This window comes from Ctenopharyngodon idella, chromosome 15 (assembly GCF_019924925.1).
Source record: "Ctenopharyngodon idella isolate HZGC_01 chromosome 15, HZGC01, whole genome shotgun sequence".
Lineage (NCBI taxonomy): Eukaryota > Metazoa > Chordata > Actinopteri > Cypriniformes > Xenocyprididae > Ctenopharyngodon > Ctenopharyngodon idella.
This window is the reverse complement of record NC_067234.1, coordinates 35078381-35102462: the sequence shown is the minus strand read 5'-3', so window position 1 is coordinate 35102462 and position 24082 is coordinate 35078381. Positions and strand designations below refer to the sequence as shown.

At 36.5% G+C, this 24082-nt stretch overlaps 1 protein-coding gene across 5 annotated transcripts in view; it reads left to right on the top strand.

Annotated features, from left to right (window-relative positions):
* LOC127495843 (cGMP-dependent 3',5'-cyclic phosphodiesterase) overlaps window positions 1-22147 on the top strand; it is a 137396-nt gene extending 115249 nt beyond the window's left edge. For all 5 annotated transcript variants that reach the window (XM_051863215.1, XM_051863220.1, XM_051863218.1 and 2 more), the window contains 23 exons: window positions 2363-2510; window positions 2714-2766; window positions 5482-5556; window positions 6777-6818; window positions 6998-7066; window positions 7490-7620; window positions 9061-9172; window positions 9569-9608; window positions 10249-10312; window positions 10601-10682; window positions 11946-12120; window positions 13832-13944; window positions 14993-15193; window positions 15287-15357; window positions 15784-15906; window positions 15992-16079; window positions 16173-16220; window positions 16755-16829; window positions 16930-17029; window positions 17284-17396; window positions 17494-17532; window positions 18781-18887; window positions 19648-22147. In XM_051863215.1, coding sequence (XP_051719175.1) covers window positions 2363-2510; window positions 2714-2766; window positions 5482-5556; window positions 6777-6818; window positions 6998-7066; window positions 7490-7620; window positions 9061-9172; window positions 9569-9608; window positions 10249-10312; window positions 10601-10682; window positions 11946-12120; window positions 13832-13944; window positions 14993-15193; window positions 15287-15357; window positions 15784-15906; window positions 15992-16079; window positions 16173-16220; window positions 16755-16829; window positions 16930-17029; window positions 17284-17396; window positions 17494-17532; window positions 18781-18887; window positions 19648-19882 — 2304 coding nt within the window. In that variant the 3' untranslated portion in view covers window positions 19883-22147. The remainder of the gene's footprint in view (window positions 1-2362; window positions 2511-2713; window positions 2767-5481; window positions 5557-6776; window positions 6819-6997; window positions 7067-7489; window positions 7621-9060; window positions 9173-9568; window positions 9609-10248; window positions 10313-10600; window positions 10683-11945; window positions 12121-13831; window positions 13945-14992; window positions 15194-15286; window positions 15358-15783; window positions 15907-15991; window positions 16080-16172; window positions 16221-16754; window positions 16830-16929; window positions 17030-17283; window positions 17397-17493; window positions 17533-18780; window positions 18888-19647) is intronic.
* The last annotated feature ends 1935 nt before the right edge of the window (window positions 22148-24082 follow it).

The window sequence follows — 24082 nt, the reverse complement described above, 5'->3', positions numbered from 1 at the left end:
GAATAGATCTATAAGAACAAATCATTTCAATTCAAAGCCTTAAACAGGCCGTCTTACTATAGTATTTTGGTAGTATATGTATATATATATATATAATATATTGATAGTATATAGTATATAACCGTGGTATATTTCTGTAAGGGCTCTTTCATCCTCTGTGGAGTCAAAAGCCAAACTTCCTCTATCTCCTCAGGTTTTATTTGAGGTGATAAGGGTCCAAAAGCTTTCATCATACCATCATCATCATTATCATCATCAGAACACACACACACACACTCCACAGAGCTTTGATTCTGTTGATTAGAGAAGCAATTTAACATCAGACGCTTTAAAAGCATCTTCTGAACAAGAGAGCAAACAAATAGCGAATGAAAGGAAAGAGTCATGGAATAAAGAGAAAGAAACAGCAGCAGTAGATTTGTTGAATAGAAGTTCATTCTGTTTCTGATGTGATATTCTCTTGTACTGTACAATATAATGTACAGTCATGGTCTTGTCTTCTGATTGGTCGATCCAGTGGCTTTCAAACTCAATATAGTGAAGATAATGTGAAGATAGCAGAACAAACACCCGTTAGATATCACTATATACTGTTAGATGTCACTCTCATATTCACTCGTTCTGTATCTGCTCTGTTAATCAAACGTCTGACCTGTTTCTGTGAGACGGAAGAACAGAAGCAGAGGAATGAAAGAGAGACTGTCGTCCTCCATTAGCTGTGTTTGCCCTCGTAATGTTCGCAAAAGCGTGTGTATGTCGAGTCTGGATCAGAAAACATAATGAACATGACAGAGAGAGAGAAAATAAAACAGAATAGAGGCGAACTGAACAGGCAATAAATCTGAAGGCCATTTACGAACGGTCATAGTTATTTGCCCTTTTATGAAAATAGATGTGAAGATCAGAAAAAGGGATTGAGATCCAATTTCTATCATAAGAGATCAAAGGACTGAGATGAGAAAAGGAAATGTCATTCATCCCTCAGTTTGTGCTCTGAGCTGGTTGAAGTCAATATGAGTTAAAACTGAAGAAAAAACATGATTGTATTCATAACCTTGCATTAAAATGTATTAACTTGCTCCACCTGTGCACAATATAATCTATATACATAATGTTAATGTTAATCAAGTAGTTTTTGTATTCGTTGTTTTATATCATTGTACACATATAAGCTTGTGTTTAGATAGACAGACAGACAGACAAAGAAAGAGATAGATAGATAGATAGAATCGTAACAATGATAATTTATGTTATGTTTCTGGAATATTGAGCCTAAAGGAAGCATGTATAGGGAAAACAAAAGAGGGCCAAGAATAGATCCCTGTGGGACACCACAATGGATAGGTGCAGAGGGTGAAGGGAATGACCCGATATTTACAGAGAAAGTATGAGGCGAACCACTGTAAAGCTAGGCCCTGATCTCCAACAACACTCGAGTCGTTTCAGAAGAATATCATGATCAATAGTGTGAAATGCGGCACTCAAATCTAAAAGTATTAGGATAGCAGAAGACCCAGAATTTACATGCTTGTCGAATTGGAGAAGAGGATCAAAATAGACTACAAGATTTTTTGCATGATTGTGTAGGTTGTTACTTAAGGAACCTAACTGTGTTTTAATGGAGTTGTTAGTAGCAGCAGGACCCAGTAGAAGCACTTCAGTTTTATTTTCATTCAGTTGCAGTGGGTTATTTGTCATCCAGGTCTTGACTTCATTGAGGCATAAGAAGAGATAATCTAATGAAAAGTCATTCCCTGGTTTGATGGAAGATATAGTTGGAGGTCGTCAGTATAACATTGATAATTTATGTTATGTTTCTGGAATATTGAGCCTAAAGGAAGCATGTATAAGGAAAACAAAAGAGGGCCAAGAATAGATCCCTGTGGGACACCACAATGGATAGGTGCAGAGGGTAAAGGGAATGACCCGATATTTACAGAGAAAGTATGAGGCGAACCACTGTTAAGATATGCCCTGATCTCCAACACACTCGAGTCTTTCAGAAGAATATCATGATCAATAGTGTCAAATGCGGCACTCAAATCTAAAAGTATCAGGATAGCAGAAGACCCAGAATCATTGGACAGCAGAATGTCATTCGTAACCTTCAGCAATGCAGCGCTCTAAAACCAAACGGGTCTAGAATATTAAAAGTATCCAGGTATGAAGTAAACTGTAAGAGTGCAACTTTTTCCAAAACCTTTGAAATGAAGGAGTTTAGAGATAGTTTCCATGCACGGTGGGGTCAAGATGAGGTCCTTTCAATAGCATGTTTAAAACTTTCTGGAAATACCACCTTTATTAAAATCTATATTGAGATCCAGCAGCTGACTCTGTGTGTGTGTGTGTGTGTGTCCGTCAGCTCACCGTGGCCTGTAAGCGAGTGAGAGATGTGCAGAGATGCTCCAAACGGCCACATGGGCAATCCCACAATGCACCAGCGGAGCCCAAACCCAGCCCACAGCCGGAGGACTACAGAGAACTCGACCGCAAGATCTTACAGCTGTGTGGTAAAAACACACAAATACACAAGACACATCTGTCTTACTGTAGCATTAAAGTGCTGGGAAATAATCGAGATTGATATTGCATGTGACATAATGTACATTTCAGACTAACTTTATAGCCTATAGCAATGCCCTAGCAATCACGCAGACCTGACGTGAGTTTTGGACAGTCAAATTGTCAAATACTGCATCTGTGTGATTGACAGGTGAGCTGTACGATCTGGACGCCGCCTCTCTGCAGCTTAAAGTCATCAACTATGTAAGTATACGACACTGACAGCTGAACTAAACATGCTGTTAAAAGAGAACAGAACTGGCTTTTCTGCTCCGAGTCCTTGAGTAACAACAGAATTGATCTGTTTTTGTGTAGTTATGTATGAGGAAGGTCGGGTGGCTTTTATTGAGAGCCCGACGCCTCCAGCTCCTTGTGAAGGTCGCCGTGCTTTTCACTGATTTACAGTCCCTCTGGACTCTTATTAAATTACAACAACTCAAAGAAATAAGCTCGCAAAACAATTAACCTCAGTCACAGCCAAAGTCACGAGTCAAACACACACACACATGCTTTTCTGTTCATTGTCATTTGACTTTGTGCTGAGAGAACATGAACTGATTGTTCCACAGACACTGGCTTGGTTTCCAAACCTAGTGAGCTGCCTACATAGACACCATGTTTGGACATAATAAAAGTAGTAACCTCGTAATGCCCTAGCAACCACATAGCAATGCACAACAAAAAAAAAAAAAAGAAAGAAAAAAAAGTTGTGCTATCTGTTACAAAATCTAGCATTATGCTGCTTTCTGTGACATTTAGGGGAGAGAAAATATCATTAGCTTGGTATAAACACAACAGAGGTCATGGAAAGATACAAAAACAAATGCAGCCGGATCAGCAGATCAGTTTGTCTGACCGACGTTTGTTTGGAGCAAGACATTAGATTTATGTGCTCACTTACAGGTCATTATGTTTATTGCTCACTGCTCACTGTTATGGAAATGAAAGTTTGTGTGTGTGTGTGTGTGTGTGTGTGTGTGTGTGTGAGATTTGTGTTCTACAGGTCAGTGCCTGAAGGATCATTTGCATAATATAAAAGCTTATCTGTATTTATTCACATTGTAAATAGGAAAGAACACACACTCACACAGACACACACACACACACACACACACAAACACAGAGTTATTGTTACTTAATGTTAATGAATTAACCAACGTTAACTAATGGAACCTTTTTGTAAAAACGTTTGTGACCATATGCATGTATATATTTATGTTTATCTTTTTAAAAATGAGTTTTATTGATAATTAAAGCTGCAAGCAGCGATAAAAGGGCCCTCGCACCCGGGCTCACTGCCACCCGTTGGCCTCAGGAAAACAGTGAACAGTGGGCGACATGCATGTAAGCGAGTAAATACAGGAGAATTATGGCAAAATAATTTAAAACTGCCACAGTTCTTGCTGCCAACAGGTGGCACTTTGACCATAACTGAATATTGCAAGTAGATGTCTTCAGGCCAGGACTGTTATCAAACATGTGAAGTTTGGAGCAGATCAGACATTGTATGCCTGAGTTATAACAACTTCCTGTTTCATGGTGAAACATCAAATTTTGTCAAGCAGCCACGGACTCGCCCTTCAGTGAAAACTCAAGATCTTCACAATTTAACATCACTAAGGCCTTTAGATTAGACTGACCAAATATGATGTTGATCTGATTAAAGCTCTAGGAGGAATTCGTTAAAGTACAACGTCTGGAAATGGCAAAAATTGCACAAATTTTTCAAAGTTATTTCAAAATATCTGACTTCCTGTCAGTTTTCAGATTTTGCTCCAAGAGACTTTTTTGTAGGTATTGAGCTGTTAGATGTGTGTACCAAATTTCATACTTGTACGTGAAACATAGCGTCAGGGGCACTTTGTTGAAATTTTGTAGGTGGCGCTATCGAGCCATTTTGCCACACCTAATTCTGAAACACACATCAGACATAAATTTTCACCACTTCTGACACGTGTGCAAAGTTTCATGAGTTTTTGAGCATGTTTAGGCCCTCAAAAATGCGATTCATTTCGGAGAAGAAGAAGAATTGACTGAACAATTCCAATAGGGTCCTCACACCATCGGTGCTCGGGCCCTAATAATAATAATGATTAAAAGGAAACTTTTAACTTTTAATAAATACTTATAAATATGAGTTCCATTTTGACCTTCAACAATTTAACATGATTAGTGTTTGTTTTCTTTGTAACTAAACATCACATGATGGAATAACAGTCATGTTGAACTGAACACGTGACTTAATTTATTTTAATTTAATTTAATAAAAAATTTAAATGTTTTATTTTATTTTATTTTATTTTATTTTATTTTATTTTATTTCTGCATGAATGACATCCGTGACCTACACCTGCCGTACACACACGTGTTTGAGTCGTAACCCCTCTCTGAGTTATTGCCCGACACAATTTAATCTCCAGAATGCAATAATCCCTGAAATGATATGATTACATTACGCCGTTCAGTCTGAATTACGGAAAAACATTTTACGAATTGCTGGTTTGAAAAATGAACGCTGTCTGTCGCCTTTCTAAATAAATCACTCCAGAAGGTAAAGAGTCTGAGCAGCCGTCTGCGTTTCTCTTTCTCTCGTTCAGCTTTCAGCGCCGCCTGACATGACGCTAGATTTGTTTGTATTAATGTCTGATTTAATATCTCGCTGTCAGATCTTTTCCTTTCTGTGCTCGTTTTGTTTCCTGGTGTAAATCTATGATCTATCTGGTATATTTGTCATGTCACAAGGGCAATCTTTATAATGAGTTATAAAAATTAATGCTCTGTGAATGCATTTTTTCTATGGTTATGGTTACAGCTAGTTGAAAACTGTTAAACTAGAACAATTTTTTATAGGGAATATTGAAAATGGTTTAAAATAGTGAGACGGTGTTCATGTCTGATGTGTGTGAATTTCTATTTCAGTTGCAGAAAGAAACTCAGTCGCAGTCCTGCTGTTTACTGCTGGTGTCTGAAGACAATCACCAACTCTTCTGTCAGGTGACACACACACACACACACACACACACACACACACACACACTGAATCTGTATAGGAAATGAATTCAGTGAGTTTTCTGAATCTAGATGTTCCAAAATATTATCAAATAAATATTATAAAAAATAAAACATTCTCCCATCCAAAAGCAGGGTCTCAAGAACATCTGGCTAAAATTTTGGGAAAATCTGATGAAAAAATTCCTCAAAATTTTAGTTATATGATCTTGAGACTCTGCTGATGCTTAGCTGCAGTTTCCTGAGAAAATCATATGAATCAGGTGACAGCGCCACATACTAGTTGGAATTATAATGCTGTAAATTATGGTAAATCTAATCTTAACCTTTGAACTGCATTTACTGAATCACCTCTAAACCAGTACAATTCTACTGAACCTCACAATGGTCATGATGTTGATGTTTGACCCCGTATCTGCTGCTTTTATATACACACTACCGGTCAAAAGATTAGAATAATTCATGTTTTTGAATCTCTTTTGTTCACCAAGGCTGCAATTATTTGCTTAAAATTTTTCTGGCAACTGTGAAACATTCAAAGGTGTGGGATAAGTAAGATTTGTTTTTGTTTTTTATGAAAAAAAGAAATGAATACTTTTATTCAGTAAAGACACATTAATAAAATATTCTATTTCAAATAAATGCTGTTCTCTTGAACTTTCTGTTCATTAAAGAATCCTGAAAAATAAAATGTATCACAGTTTCCACAAAAACATGACTGTTTTCATCATTGATAATAATCATAAATGTTTCTTGAGCAGCAAATCATCATATCAGAATGATTTCTGAAGGATCATGTGACACTGAAGACTGGAGTAATGATGCTGAAAATTCAGCTTTGATCACAGGAATAAATTACACTTTACTATATATTCACATAGAAAACAGCTGATTTACATTGGAATAATATTTCACAATTTTTACTGTATTTTTGATCAAATAAATGCAGCCTTGATGAGCAGAAGAGACTCTTTCAGAAACATTAAAAAACATTAATTATTCCAAACTTTTGACTGGTAGTGTTTGTATACTTTTTTCTAATGTTGTCTAGTTTAAGTTTTCCAGATGCACAGGTAAAATTCACTGCTGATTCACACACACACACACACACACACACACACACACACACACACACACACACACACACACACACACACACACACACAGATAAACAGACTCTCTCTTACAGTGTATTTTCTCTGCAGGTTGTTGGAGATAAAGTTTTGGAAGAGGAAATTAGTTTTCCAGTAAGTTTTTCTGGGTTCAGTGACTCAAACTGTAGAGTTTTGACTCTGTAACTGCAAGGTCATGGGTTTGAATCAAATAAAACATATACCTTGAATGCAGTGCAGGCTGCTTTGGATATAAGCATCTGCCAAATACATAATTATAAATGTGTGTTTGAATATTGTCTCTCTCTCTGCAGCTCATGTTCGGTCGCTTCGGGCAGGTGGTGGCGACAAAGAAATCCATTACATTACAGGACGTCAGCCAGGTCAGTACACACACACACACACACACACACACACACACACACACACACACACACACACACACGCAGCTGCTGCTAGTAATATTGCTTTTTTCATTCATTCCCAGCTGACAGCTCTCCAAAACCAGCTAATTATGAGCACAGACAGACAGATCATCTGTGTTAAATGGGTTCAGCTGGCACAGAAACTGTCACTATCCTTCACTTTAATCAGGATCAGACTCGCGACACACACACACGCACACACACACACACACACACACACACACACACACACACACACACACACACACACGTTGACATGCTACTTGTGTTTACAGATGTTGGTCATCTCCACTGTTTCCCGTATGATGGATTGATAAGGCTGTGTGTGTGTGTGTGTGTGTGTGTGTGTGTGTGTGTGTGTGTGTGTGTGTGTGTGTGCAGGAGGAGCGCGGGTTGTTGAGCAGTTTGCTGGGGTTCGAGCCGAACTCGATGCTCTGCGTTCCCGTCATCAGTCAAGCCACTGGACAGGTGGTGGCGCTAGCGTGCACATTCAACAAGCTGGGAGGACAGAGGTGTGCTAACAAACACGAATATTGTGAAATATTATTACAATTTAAAATATCTGTTTTCTATGTGAATATATAGTAAAGTGTAATTTATTCCTGTGATCAAAACTGAATTTTCAGCATTACTAAATGTAAAATTTAAGTTGAGTTAATTTAAATGGAAAATTTAACTTTTTTAGTCCCAGAAAGCTTAATTTAACATCAATTTGTAACCCATTCTGTCTTATTTTTAAATAACTTTTGACCTCGATATTCATTGATATGTTTACTTTAAATGTTTATTGCTGCAACAAATACCAAAAGCCCATAAATCATGGTTTTAAACAGCATTCACACATCCCAAATGCAAAAATTTCTTATAAAAGTTAAAAGGTAACACTTTATTTTAGGGTCTTTTAACTAGTTGCTTATTATCATGCATATAACTAGAATATTGGCTGTTTATTAGTACTTAATAAGCACATATTATTGACTTATTCAGCATGACTTTATTCTACATTATTAATCCTACCCAATACCTAAACTTAACAACTAACTTACTAACTATTAATAAGCAGAAAATTAGGAGTTTATTGAGGGAAAAGTCATAGTTAATAATTTATATGTGTTCCCCATACTGAAGTGTTACCAGTTAAATATATATATTAAAATGTAAAATAAAACAGCTGCATCCTTGCTGAATAAAAGTATTTTTTAAATAATTTTACCTAGAGCAAACTTTTGTATCACAGTTTCTACTTCTTTCAAAAGCAATTCTGCAACTTTTAAAACATTTGACTGGTAGTATATTCCTTCACATTTTCTCATAATCTGAACTGACTGACACAATGAAGACAGATTAAAGCTGCTGTGTGGCGTGAGCATCAGACGCTCTGAGTCTCGTGTACGAGCGTCTGGACCGAAGCGTGACGTCTCGAGCAGATAAAGGAAATGAAATTCTTCAAGGCGAGATCTGAACATTTGATATTTGATATTGAGTTTCTCTGTGTTTCTTCTCTCCATCTGTTTGTCTCATTTCGTTCTGTCGTTCTTTTCATATTTCAGTTTTAGAGGTCATATAAACGGCGTGGTGTGTGTGTGTGTGTGTGTGTATATTATTAAATTATTCTTCATTTTATTGAATTTTCTTTTTGTGTGTTTTAGACATTTGATGAATGGTTTTCTGTGTTTTTCTTTTTTTTCTTTTCTTTTTTTAAAACTTAGATGTTCATTGACATTTTTAATTTAGACGTTTATTTAATTAATCAAAAAAATCACTTGAATCATGGTTTTAAACAGTATTCACGCATCTCAAGTTTTGATAACAGGGGTTGCAAAAATGTTGAATCTCTTATAAGATAATTGTAAAATAAAACAGCTCATATAATATTTAGTTTGACCTCTTGACCTCAGATTAAATCATAATTTGTGTGGTTTATGTTGCAGTAATATTGTGTCTGTTTTCAGGTACATGGAGGCGGATGAGCACGTGATTCAACACTGTTTCTGTTACACGTCGACGGTTCTCACCAGCACACTGGCCTTCCAGAAAGAGCAGAAGCTCAAGTTTGAGTGTCAGGTGAGATACACACACATATTATACGGTATATATACAAACTTTTATGTTAGATATGATTAATCGATGATTTGACAGCACTATATAATGTTTTTTTCTAATGCTTTGGCAATACAAAAGATTATTTTGTAATACCAGTGAAGCTGTACTGCATGAACTGAATTGAACTGAATGGAGAGCGAGTGAGAGCGAGAATGATGGACTCTATATGGACAGGTGTGGGAGTCCCACAGGTATCCAGAGTGCTGTGAAATCCCACAATGCACCAGGAATAGCAAATACTGCCCTGATGCGTCAACATCTCTCATGACAGCACACACACTCTGTCTCACACACACACACACACTCACACATTTGTTATTGTGTCTTTCTTGATGTTTGACTCTTATTTTTCTTCAGGCTCTTCTTCAAGTGGCTAAAAATCTCTTCACACACCTCGGTGAGTCAAAATCACATGAATAAATCTGAAGGTTTAACATGAATCAACACTGAATACATTTTTTCTCCTAATTCATATTCATAGTCTGATTGTGAATGAATCATCAGTGACATTATTATATTAAAAAAACATGTTTGTCTTCATTATCTTTCATCAAAAACCACCTTTGAAAATCTCAATTGCTTGATTGTGTTTATTTTGTTGCAAACTGTAACTATATGATCGCCCAGCTCTAATCTGATCAATGCGACTATGAAGTGTGATGTTATTAAGATATTATAAACATTTTGTGTTGTAAAAAACACAAATGAAACGACTTTCGTTTTTGCTGATGTCATGGAGGCCGTGTGGGATGATGGTTAATGTTAATCAGCTGTCAAATATCTGTAGTTTGTTTTAAGCTTCTGTTGCATCTTTCTAAAATCTTTTATCAGTAGTTACAGTACTCGTGCTGGTTAATGTAATAGAAGTTTACAGCAATAATATCAGTTTCCACTCGAACGGTTTTCATGTCGACACTGAAGAACATTTTGGATGTGGAATGAAGCTGTGACTCTGCGTGTGATGAAACAGCTTCACATTTAAAGACTTAATGAGAAATGATGCCGTTTATTTGACTGTGTGTCTCTCTCTCGTTCAGATGACGTGTCTGTACTGCTGCAGGAGATCATCGTCGAGGCCAGAAACCTGAGCAACGCTGAGATGTGAGACACACACAAGCTTAATTATGCCTCTGATAGTTTTGGGTTTTGTCCAAACCAATTCCAGCCTTGCAAACTGTTAGCATGACATGAGCAGCAGCTCATAAATATCAATTACCTCCAATCAAATATTGTAACATTTAATAAAACAGATTATACACACACACACACACACACACACACACAACTGTGTACTAATGCAGACAGAGATGAAACAGCGCAGAGATGTGACAGATTTATTTAGTCATGTTTCACAGTGTTATTTCAGTGATTTCTCTCTTCATCTCTCAGTTGTTCGGTGTTCCTGTTAGATCGGGTCAGTCATGAACTCGTGGCTAAAGTGTTTGATGGAGGAGTCGTGAACGATGACGAGGTACAATGAGTGTGTGTGTGTGTGTGTGTGTGTATATATATATATATATATATATAACCCAAATTCCGGAAATGTTGGGTTTAAGTTTTTTAAATTTTAATAAAATGAAAACTAAAAGACTTTCAAATCACATGAGCCAATATTTTATTCACAACATAGATAACATAACAAATGTTTAAAGGGAGAAATTTTACACTTTTATCCACTAAATGAGCTCATTTCAAATTTGATGCCTGCTACAGGTCTCAAAAAAGTTGGCACGGTGGCAACAAATGGCTGAAAAAGCAAGAAATTTAGAAAAGATTCAGCTGGGAGAACATCTAGAAACTGATTAAGTTAACTGATATCAGATCTGTAACACGATTAGATATAAAAGGGATGTCTTAGAGAGAGTCTCTCAGAAGTAAAGATGGGCAGAGCTGTGAAAGAGTGTGTAAAAATACTTTAAAAACAATGTTCCTCAACGTCAAATTGCAAAGGCTTTGCAAATCTCATCATCTACAGTGCATAACATCATCAAAAGATTCAGAGAAACTGGAGAAATCTCTGTGAGTAAGGGACGAGGCCGAAGACCTTTATTGGATGCCCGTGGTCTTCAGGCCCTCAGACGACACTGCATCACTCATCGGCATGATTGTGTCAATGACGTTACTAAATAGGCCCAGGAATACTTCCAGAAACCACTGTCAGTAAACACAATCCGCCGTGCCATCTGCAGATGCCAACTAAAGCTCTGTCATGCAAAAACGAAGCCATATGTGAACATGGTCCAGAAGCGCCGTCGTCAACATTTAATGAAAAATACGTCAAAGATGACCACAAACTCTTCAGCAGCTGGAAACCTATACCGGGCAAGAATGGGACCAAATTCCAACACCAAAACTCCAGAAACTCAAAACCTTGATGTCTAGACGTTTTCACACTGTTTTGAAAAGAAGAGGAGATGCTACACCATGGTAAACATGCCCCCGTCCCAACTATTTTGAGACCTGTAGCAGGCATCAAATTTGAAATGAGCTCATTTTGTGCATAAAATTGTAAAATTTCTCAGTTTAAACATTTGTTATATTATCTATGTTCTATTGTGAATAAAATATTGGCTCATGTGATTTGAAAGTCTTTTAGGTTTATTTTATTCAAAAACCAACATTTCCAGAATTCGGGTTGTGTATATATATATATATATATATATATACAATAGACAATAAACAATAGAAATCTATGTAATGTCGACATAATGTAATGTCTGTCTGTTATGAGCAGAAGGAGTTTCGTATCCCGGCGGATCAGGGCATCGCTGGCCATGTCGCCACCACTGGGAAGATCCTCAACATCAAGGATGCGTATTCCCACCCTCTGTTTTACCGCGGTGTGGACGACAGCACAGGCTTCAGGACGAGAAACATCCTCTGCTTCCCCATCAAAGACGAAAATGAAGGTCAGACATGTCAATCCTGGAGGCTCTTCTGATGCACGGCCTCTGTGGAACGTTTCAGGGAAAAAAGTGATTTTCAGACCTGGAAATAAAATATATATATATATATAAATGTAAAATCATTTTTAAAAGTTTATAAAGTAAATTTTAAAATATATTCAAACAGAAAAGAGTTATTTTAAATTGTAATAATATTTTAAAAAGTAAATAATTTTTTGTCATTGCTCTGGCCTGGTAAATCTCAGACACTTAAAACATTATTAATTATAACTTGATTATGTACGCAAAATGAACAGGATGTAAATAAAGAGCTATATTTAATTTACATGAGGACGTCAACTTGAAGTTAATTTTTCTATTTGGTAATATTATATATATTTATAACTATTGGATACCAACAAACCAACTGCAGTAACCTCACAGAATCCATCAGATTTATTGATAATACGTACTAATGTTTGTGCTGTTGATTTCCCTTCAAAATGATGTCACTTCCTGTAGGACTGACTTTTGTTAGTTAAAGAGATTTTCATTGATATTAAGGAAATTAGAACCAATTCTGTCAATATTCCCCCAAAAACATGTAGATATGCTAGTGAAACCTGCTGTAGATTTACAATGTTAAAGGATTAGTTCACTTTCAAATGAAAATTACCCCAAGCTTTACTCACCCTCAACCCATCCTAGGTGTATATGACTTTCTTCTTTCTGATAAACATAATCGCAGAAATATTAATAAATATCCTGACGCATCCGAGCTTTATAATGGCAGTGAACGGGATCAACGAGTTTGAAGCTGAAGAAAGTGCATCCATCCATCATAAACACCACACGGCTCCGGGGGTTAATAAAGGCCTTCTGAAGTGAAACAATGCATTTGTGTAAAAAATATCCATGTTTACCAAGTTATGAAGTAAAATATCTAGCTTCTACCAGATCGCCTTCCGTATTCAGCTTATAAAGAAAGTGTAAACTGGAGTCAATTAAGCTTTCTTCGTAAGTTGAATACGGAAGACGGTCTTGAGGAAGCTAGATATTTTACTTCATAAAATATGGTAAATATGGATATACTTTCACACAAAAGCATCATTTTGCTTCAGAAGGCCTTTATTAACCCTCCGGAGCCGTGTGGAGTGTGTTTATGATGGATGGATGCACTTTCTTCAGCTCGTATGCATTGATCCGTTCACTGCCATTATAAAGCTCGAATGTGTCAGGATATTTATTAATATTTCTGCGATTATGTTCATCAGAAAGAAGAAAGTCATATACCCCTAGAATGGCTTGAAGGTGAGTAAAGCTCAGAATAAAGCTAAAAATTTTCATTTGAAAGTGAGCTAATCCTTTAAAGCAGTGATTGTTCAGTCCTGACACACGTTACAAACACAATTACCACAAACAGCCACGTTAAAATGAATCGCTAAAGGCAGGCGTTTCAGAGAGAATGAACTCAAAGTGGAGTGTGACATTAAATGTGTGTGTACTCGAAGGCATTGTCTGTGTGTGATGTTTTTGTGCTGTAGTCGTTCTGCTCGCTTGCAGAGATGTTGAGGGCGGTCAGAGACATTTGAGTCAAAGCGATGTTGACGTGCATCAACCACATGAGCTCCGACTCGACCACAGAGACGACGAGAACATCGAACTGTACTGATCTGCCTGTCCTGACCTCTGTCTCTCTGTCTACCGTCTGTCTGACTCTTGTGTTTCTCATCAGAGGTGATTGGAGTGGCAGAACTGGTGAATAAAACGAATGGTCCATGGTTCAATCGTTTTGATGAGGATCTGGCGACGGCCTTCTCCATCTACTGTGGCATCAGTATCGCTCATGTACGAGTTTCTACATCACTGAATAACACAACTTAATACCTTAGAAATGTCTACTTTATATACAGGGTTCATACAAGGTGCTTGAAATACTTGAATTTGACTTTTTGAAATTTAAGTCCATGTCTATGAAGAGGTACTTGAAAAGTGCATGAATTATTGAAAGACAGTATAAAAAAACAAATACAGTCTTTTCATGCAAATTAGTGTATGATACAGCTTTCATTTTTCAGATCAATCATATATTCATGGGGGAAAAATCATTTTGAATGAGGAAATATCTTTATCCTTTCAATGGTTAAGGGGATTTCCCATGACTGACAGCGCTGGTCAGTGGATTGATCTCTTGAAGTGAAGCGTCAGATTCAGCTTCAAAGTTAAAATAATTTCCTTGTTTACAACCTTGCTTCATTCCAGGTCTACTAACTCACAGTCCCTCGCCACCACCTACTGGCATAACGGCGTAACCTTCACTAAAACCCCCATCATTAACATTCAGACCATTTCTCAATACCAAGTACGCCAACATTATAATATAAAAGATTATTTATTGAACAGTAATAGCCATTATAAACCTTTTTCTTCTGTTATTACATCTTTTAATAAGAATCGTATAAGAAGTTTATGCCCTCTTCCTATTTGCTCTTCTATGCGCTGAAAGATCTAGGGTTTGCTAATGTTCCCCTGCACTTTATTCGTACCATTTTGTTTTATTAGTATATTTTTATTTATCTATTTACCTTCTTTACAATTTGAAAGATAATAAAGATATTGTTTTGATAAGTGAGATCTCTGATTGTAGTCCTTGAAAACAAAAAATAAGTATAGCTTGAAAAGTCCTCTAAAGTCCTGAAATTTCATTTTACAATATGTGTATGAACCCTGTATATGTATTTAAAATGTTTATAAAATGTATAAATTTATATTTAATTTATATTTATTTAATTATTTATATACATAAATAATAAAACATAAATGTATATATATATATAGTGTATTTTATTTTATGATATTTTATGTATTTATTAATATCTATATCTGTGTGTGTCAGTCTCTCCTGTATAAGAAGGTCCATGAGGCTCAGTTCCGCAGTCATCTGGCCAATGAAATGATGATGTACCACATGAAGGTGTCGGAGGAAGAGGTCACTAAACTTCTGGACACTGGCATTGAGCCGGTCCAGAAAATCCACCCCAACTTTGCCGAGTTCACTTACACGCCGCGGTCTCTGCCGGACGACAGCACGCCTATGGTACGACACACACAACGAGATCACATGAACCGACTGAAGAGAAACACTCATGATGTCTCTCTCTCTGTGTGTGTGTGTGTGTGTCTCCTACAGGGCGTTCTGAGCATGTTTGAAGACATGGGCTTCATAAACACCTACAAGATCGACCTGCACACGTTAGCCAGGTACAGACACACACCTGATCAATGTCTAAAAAAGTTGTTTAATATTTTACCTCAAGCTCTTGTGGGCGAACACCTGTCAGTATTTAAACACATTTTTGATGGTAATAAATGTCCTACAAATTAACTCTGCCATGTCATAAAAACATCTGATACTTTAAAGAGACTTACTGACCCTGACGTGGTTTTCCTGTCACATGACATTGGTTACACACACTGACTTTGATTCCTGACAGTCTTCTGTTGATCTCATGTATATTTGATCAGTGTCTCACCTGAGAAAGACTCACTGATGCTGATGCTGTTGCCAGTCGCCTCATCTATAAGTCATACTTGACATCATCGAGGGATGTTACGCTTCAGACTGACGGAGCGTCAATCAACTGAATCGGAATCAGTAATGAGATTCTTTATTTTCCTGTTGTTCAGATTTTGTCTGATGGTGAAGAAGGGCTACAGAGATCCTCCGTACCACAACTGGATGCACGCCTTCTCTGTCTCACACTTCTGCTACCTGCTGTACAAGAACCTGGAACTATCCAACTACCTCGAGTAAGAACACACACACACACACACACACACACCCCGCACGGACGCTGCTGTTGGTCAGTGTTCTCAGTCTGTGTCTGTGTTTCAGAGATATAGAGATTCTGGCGCTCTTTGTGTCCTGCATGTGTCACGATCTGGACCATCGAGGAACCAACAACTCCTTTCAGGTGGCTTCGGTACGTCCTGAACTCTCCTGCAGTCTGTGTGAATCTTGATTGCATGAAATGTAGTAAATGAAAAGTGTTTTCTTCATTTGTTGTTTTCATCAGCAATCCGTCCTGGCGGCTCTGTACAGCTCAGAGGGGTCTGTGATGGAGGTACAGCGCTTTATTATCATTCATATTCTGAGATAATTAGTTAAAGTTAGTTCAAATGTTGACATCTTTATATCAAGCTAATAATGACTAATATTATTTTAGTGTCATTGAGATGCTATTAAACTATTTATTAATATTTTGAATTAGTTTTTATTTTTATATTTTCTGTTTTAAATTTAATTTTAGTAAATTTTTAGTATTTTTGTTGTGTTTTTATTGTTTTCATTATATATATATATATATATATATATATATATATATATATAAACTGAAGTACTACATCGTTTTATGTTAAAGCCACACAGAAGCTGTTGTTGTGTTTGATTGACAGTTGAGTGGGCGGTCCTGACGCATCAGTGTTGTGATGCGGTCGCGTGTGTTTCTACCTGTGAATGTGTTTGACTGGATCTGTTTAAGCTGGTGTTTATGACTGAACACTTGTGATTGTCTGCTGCCCTCTGCTGCTCAACTCACCCAAACACACTCAGTGATTCAGTGTGTGTGTGTGTGTGTGTGTGTGTGTGTGTGTTTCAGAGACATCACTTTGCTCAGGCCATCGCGATCCTCAACACACACGGCTGCAACATCTTTGAGAAGTTCTCTAGAAAGGTGCATCTCTGACCCTCTGTATCATTTTTGTTTGTTTTGTTTTTTGTTAAAATGGAAACTAAATCATTTTGTCATGATGCTTTGCTCTTTCTGTGTTCAGGACTATCAGCGGATGCTGGATCTGATCAGAGACATCATCCTGGCCACAGATCTGGCTCATCACCTGAGGATCTTCAAAGATCTGCAGAAGATGGCCGACGGTCAGATGCAAGATGATTATTATCCTTATGTCTCTCGTCTTCAGTTTTTCATTTCTGTGACACATTCCGATTGAAGCATTCACAGAATATCAAATATTTGTAATATTAAAAAATAATTTTAATAAAGTAATTTAATAAATTATAAAAATAATAAATAAAAGTTGAAAAAATAAAGTTCAAAGCTCAAAGTCACATCACAAATTATTAATATTAATAACTAAATCCCCGTCTCTTCATCATTCATGTGTTTGTAGTTGGTTATAATTCGAAGAATCGAACGCATCGCAGTCTGCTGCTGTGTCTGCTCATGACCTCCTGTGACCTCTCCGACCAGACCAAGGGCTGGAAAACCACCAGGAAGATTGCGGTAACACACACACACACACACACACACACACACACACACACACACACACTCAGTGTTCACTTTCAATGTTTTTCACTCTTCTGTTGTTGTTTTGCAGGAGCTGATCTATAAAGAGTTCTTCTCTCAGGGTGATTTGGTGAGTTAAATTTGAGCCTTTTTTTTTCTTGAATGCAAATGTTGATTGAGAATGATCACATGACCAAAGATAGATCTTTATTTACCCTCCCAGCCGTCCTGTGACTGACCTTCAACACTGAGATATGATTTAAATAATGTCACTTGTTTCAAAATTGAAAAGAAACATTTAAACAACACGTAATGCTAACTGGTTGTCATAAATCTCAACAAAATGTTGAAAAGATGTTAAAACAACGTTGCGATATCAACATTGATTCGATTCACGAAATTAAAACCTTGATTCATCAAATCAATTTTGAAATTCCGTCTGTGTTTAATGAATCAATTAGAGATTTGAAGGCGGCATTTCAAATACTTATTATTTGTTTTACATCAAAGCATTTTTTTTTTAATTACGAAGACTTTATTTCCTGATTTAACCCTGTAAAGCCTGACATATGAAGTAGTAGTCATAAATATCTTCTTTTTTTTTTAAATTAAACAGTTTATTGAACCTTTAGATGAACTATAAAAGGAAATCTAAAAGTGTATGTATGTGTTTGTATGTTTAAATATGTTCCATCTAGATTTTATGGCTCATATTGTCTAATATATAGTGAAAATATGGAGAGAAAACAGCTCAGTGTTATTCAGAGGCAAAATTTGGTGCAATGTGCTGCCGATGCTGATATTTACATGAAATTCTGATGCTTGTAATGTAAATCAAGTGAGATCTTTATAACAGTATAGCAGATACTTACATTAATGCATGTAAGTATCAATATCTGCCAATAATGTGTCTTAGTAAGATGATATTTTAATGCTTAGTTTATGATCAAAGCTTATAGTGTAATGCAATACAATGATGATTGACAGATGAACAAATAAACCTTAATCAAAAGCCTGATGATCATATTTGATACTCATGATTTTTATAATAAATAATGTCTGAATAATCAAGTAAACCTGCTGCAGTCTAGTAAGTGTTCATCTTGAAATATTACTAACAATATCAAAGTTATTCTTACATTTACTTGATAAAAAGCAGTGCAGATTATACTGCAGAAAGACATGAAGCACGAGCTGAAGGACGTTTGTACAATTATACTGCTAAAAAAGACAGATGGCATGTTAGTAGATTGTGTGCGACAGGTTTTTCAGCAATGCTTTGATCATGTCGATCATTTAGAGGTGTATCAAATATGGTACAGTAGAATTTATAGGGTTAAATAATGCAAACCGATTGAAGACAGTGGTGTGTTTGCAGGAGAAGGCGATGGGAAACAGACCCAGTGAGATGATGGACCGTGAGAAGGCCTACATCCCTGAACTCCAGATCAGCTTCATGGAGCACATCGCCATGCCCATATACAAGTCAGAGCAACGCTCATTTCTTGCATGTGACGTGTGTTTAACGCTGCTTATTTATCAAGATGTGACGTTTAACCTGTTCACTGTCAGTGTGCCTGTAGCGCTTTTTTATTGCCTTTTTCCCCAATCACAGGTCTTTAACTGTGCAGGATGAAGCAACATCCTTCTAGATGCTTTTAGATGAAGAGATTCTGTGTTCAATAAGTAATAACTCAGTCTTATCTGAAATGAATAGAGGAAAATTACTGGTCATCCAGTATTTTATATCTTTAACACACTCTGTCAGCTTGGATAATTTAGAGATTTCATCTGATTGTGATGAAATATATAACTGAGTATCATCAGCAGAGCAGTGGAACATAATTCCATGCTTTCTTATAATATTACCAAGCTGCAGGATATATACTGAAAACAACAGAGGGCCTAACACAGAGCCTTGCAGCACTCCATAATTTACTGACGTTAACTTGGATAAATCCCAGTTTAAATAAACAAAATGGCCTGATCTGAACCACCGTAATGTCTGTCCCTGAATATCAGTGTAATTTTGTAGTCAATCTAAGAGTGTTTTATGATCAACAGTGTCGAACGCAGCATTGAGATCAAGTAAAACTAGTATTGAGATACAAAGTTGGAACACAACTCGGTTAGACATACAGCTTTGATTTTCTAACAATTTTAGATCTGAGCTCAAAAAGGCGGGTGACAGTTAACATGTTGACGTAACTCTGTTTTTAATGCAGCTCTGTTGGCTTTTTCTCAGGCTCCTGCAGGAACTTTTCCCGCGCTCAGCCGAGCTGTACGAGCGTGTGGCCGCCAACCGTGAGCAGTGGGCCAAAGTCTCCAACAAGTTCACCATCCGCGGGCTGCCGAGCAACAACTCGCTGGACTTTCTGGACGAGGAGTTCGAGCTGCTGCAGTCGCAGGGCGCCTTCGGAGACGATTCGCACCGCATGAACGGCTGCCTGGACGATGACTGTGACAAACACGACCAGTGACGTCACTAGGGCAAAGTTTCATCTGACGGAGTTCCGTCTTGGTAAAAATTCAGAGGAAAGGTTCGTTGTCACCTTTTTGCCGTTGCCGTGAAGACGGGTTTTTTGCGCGATTGCGCAGTCATCGGAGCGTCTGGCGTTTGGACAGAAGAATAGTGCGAATTTGCCCAAAAATGTTACATCCTCACTGGCCCCGAGCTTATTTTATAAGATATAAGAAAACATATTAGATTGATTGAATACCTAAATGCTCAAAAACGTGTCAGCTGAGAGTTCTAAAGTGAACAATTCCAGTGTTACAGTGTTACAATTTTTAGAACTTATTGTTTCAGATTGTTTCAAAGCAGCTTCACAGTAACAAACAGGAAAATAACAGAATCACTAATGCAAACTTAGACAAATAGGCTCTAAAAAGTCATTATTCAGCTCAAGTTTTCCCACTGTTTACAGTACAAGCAGAAGCTGAAGGAAAACTAAGCCACACAGAAATTTGTCTTTGGATAATTAATCTTTCATCTCTCAGGCGTCAGTTTCTCCCTGTTTACTCAGAAAAATGCAACATTTCTCCATTCCCAAAATCCCAATCCCCAAAACAGTCATCTCAATCGGAGTCAGGCAAACAGCGGCTGGCGGCCAGAGAGCGATGAGAGCGACACACGGAGCTCTGGGTTCAGAAGCGGCCGTCCTGACGGGACGCCGAGACGTTCTGAAGCTCTGTACATACAGTTCTGTGTTTTAAAGGGCTACGCGGCCCTCACACTTTTCTTTCTCAGGATGGCAGAATGTGTGCGTCAAATGGATCTTGCCTTACAAATGTTTGCGTTGCCTTCCTGAGGGACTTTAAAAGAGATATATGTATAAAAACATTCAGCCTGTCTGTGAACAGTTCTGAAGCTACATGGATATATAGAAATATCTATTTGCAGTGCGTAAATGTGTGTTTGCACAGGTGTGACTGTAAGTGCATTTGCCAAAATCTGCAAAGGAACAGAAAACAAAGAGGGTGATGTCTGTTTTATGAAAATTGTGAGTTTGCTTATACTAGTTTCTCTCTCACGGGTCGCCAATATTAACCTGCAGTGGAGTGTGAATTTCACAAAAAACTCCAGCATGTTTCACCCTAAAATCAAAAGAATAAATGATATTTTGCATTAAAGAAATGAAGCCTGTTTTTAGGACCATTAAGATTGTTGTCATTGTGACATGAAATGAACCCCCTACATATATATATATATACATAAACACAATTTAAACATTTTAAAAAATATGAGAATATAAAAATTATATGAGAATATATATATATATAATTCTGTAATAATATTTTTATTCATATGAATTAGCTTTTATTTTTATATTTTTAGTTTTATACTTTAGTTTATGTTAATTTTAGTTTAATTTTTAGTTTTTTTTTTTTTTTTAAGTTTTTCAACAAATTTTTATATTTAACTTTATTTTTCAACTGACAGAAATGTGTGTGTATATATATATATATATATATATATATATAGTATATGGGGTTAAATGTTTAATTGTCATAGTGCAAAAATATTAATGCTCCTAAAAATGTGTTCATGCAAAACTTCTATTTTGGTCTTGATTTTAGATGAAATATGTCAGTTCTGTTGACGTTCACCCCAGGGAAATTGTACTGATGTGTGACTGTAAAACTCTGTCTGACGTTTCAGAAATGCAACTCTCTTTGTCGTCAGAGCTTAACGCAAAACACAATAGTAAAACTACTGTTTCAGTGAGCCAGAGATCCAAACACAAACCTTCATGCTTCAACATCAGCTAGTCTTACTCCAGAGAGAGCTGTGAATTCTCCTGAAGATATTTATGATAAATCCTCAGTCTGGTGTTCAAATTACAGGTAAAAGTTCAGTGTGACCATGTGAGGAAATGTTATGGATTTCTGGCTTTGAACATTTAATTTTTCTAACGATTCTGCTGTATTTCAAAGAAAAGAACACATATATTTAAAAACCATGCTGGCGGTCAACTTTAAATAATTTAAATGCTTTCTTATAGAGTTTCTTATTTCTCCATTGTATTTTGAGTTATCATTATTACAGATATGATGTTATTGTTTTCTTGTGCAATAAGTGGTTTTTGCGTCGCCTCGTGTACATAACATCCATTTCTAAAGGATTACTTTTTACACACACTTTGATTCTATTTTCTGGTATTTGTACACGTTTGTACTGTAGGTGACGGTAAATAACATTGTTTTCTTTTGTTTGGAATAAAAACATTCTCTTGTGTCATTCATATTCGGCTCTTCTGAACACGTTTCTGCTGTAAAAAGATCTTTCTCATGACTGAATAACTCAGTTCACTGATGGTTTTGGTTAAGGAACAGGTTCCACATGATAAACACTATATGAGGTTTCATCAGATTAGAGGTTGACGAATAGAATTAGTTCTTATTTTCTGATGAAAGACATTGCTAATGCTTTACAATAAAGTTCATTTTTAACTTTGTTAGTTAACATGAACTAAAACTTCTACAGAATTTATTAATTTCGACATTTACAAATATATATTTTTAAATCAAAAGTTGTATCTGTTAAAATTAGTTGATGTGCCATCAATTAAAATGAACAAACATTGAACACTTGTATTTTGGTAACACTTTACAATAAGGTTCTGTTTGTTAACATTAGTTAAAGGTACACTATGTAACTTTTGTTCCTCTAGCTGTTTATGGTTATGTTGATTCTTGTTTTATTACGAGCTCTGTCACATTCTGTTTTTGAAGGAGCCGGAGCAACTTTTCTCTGTTTACGATATGACGAGACACACGGGCGAGTGACTTATGTACGCAATTTCCCTGCTGAAAACCATCCAGACAGGTTTAAAATATAAACACTTATAACCATACCATAATGAACATGAACTTACACTGAAAAATACTTCTAATGCATTTATTAATCTTAGTTAATGTTAATTTTAACAGTACTATAATTAAACATTGCATCTGTTAATATTATTTACCTGAGGTGACATGAACAATGAACAGCTGTATTTGTAACTAATGTTAACAAAGATTAATAAATACTGTAACAAATGAATTGCACATTATTAGTTAACTTTAGTTATTGCATCAACTAGCAGGACATGATTGTGAAGTGTTACTGTATTTTTGAACTAACATTAACAAAGATTAACAGATATTGTAAGCTAAAGCATTAATGTTAACAAATGAGACCTTACTGTAAAGTTTTACTGAAATATAAATTACAGTGTCTCTAGTTTGACGTGTTTTTTTAGAGTAATTTAGTGCTTTTTTGAAGGTCTCTATGGAGACACACTTTTGTGTAGATATTGTACAGGTTTATTGTGTCTTTAGTGTACATGAAGTTGAGGATTATGAATGAAAATATAAATAACTATACTTTTCATTCAAATAAATTTCTTCAAATACTCCTTTAAAGCTGCAGTCCGTAACTTTTTTTGGTTAAAAACTTATCCAAAATCAAGTACATAACCAGCCAGTGTTCATCATATATATATATATATGCTCATCATGTTTGTGAATTTGATCCTAAAAGAGGGGGGTAACAAAGACATTGTGGAACTTTCTACTAATTCTTTTCATTTATATATATTCCTTACTGCAGTTACCCATCAGACAGAATGGGAACAGTAAGTATTGGCTCATGTAAAGACAGCTCATTTGGTCATTTCTTACATTTATATCCACCTGCAGAGCAAATATTCCCAATCCTGCTCCTGGAGGGTCAATGCCAACTCCAACCCAGCTCCCAAAACACTTGCCTGGAAGTTTCTACGCAGCAATGCATGATGGGAGTTTTGATTGGTGCACCCAAAATGCACTGCAAAATGCTTTTTGATTGTCACCATTGTTGAGATTCATATGCTGATTCTTGATGTCTGTGTGTGTCTAAATCATTAAAAAAAAGTCAAGTGTCCACAGCCCAACTATAGCAAACACTGATCACCATAATGGTGAATTAAAAATAGACTCTTTCTTTCAGTGATTCTGCTCGTTAAGAGCGGGAGTTTAACACTGGGGTTTTCGCTGTGTAATGAGTCTGAGGACCTTGATTAGCTGGTTTAGTTGTGTTTAATTAGGTTTGCAGTTAATCTCTGCCGGACATTTGCCCTCCAGGTGCAGGTTTAGGCACCCCGGCCTAAAGGTAACTAAACACTTGTTTATTTAAGAACAGATTATGCATGAGT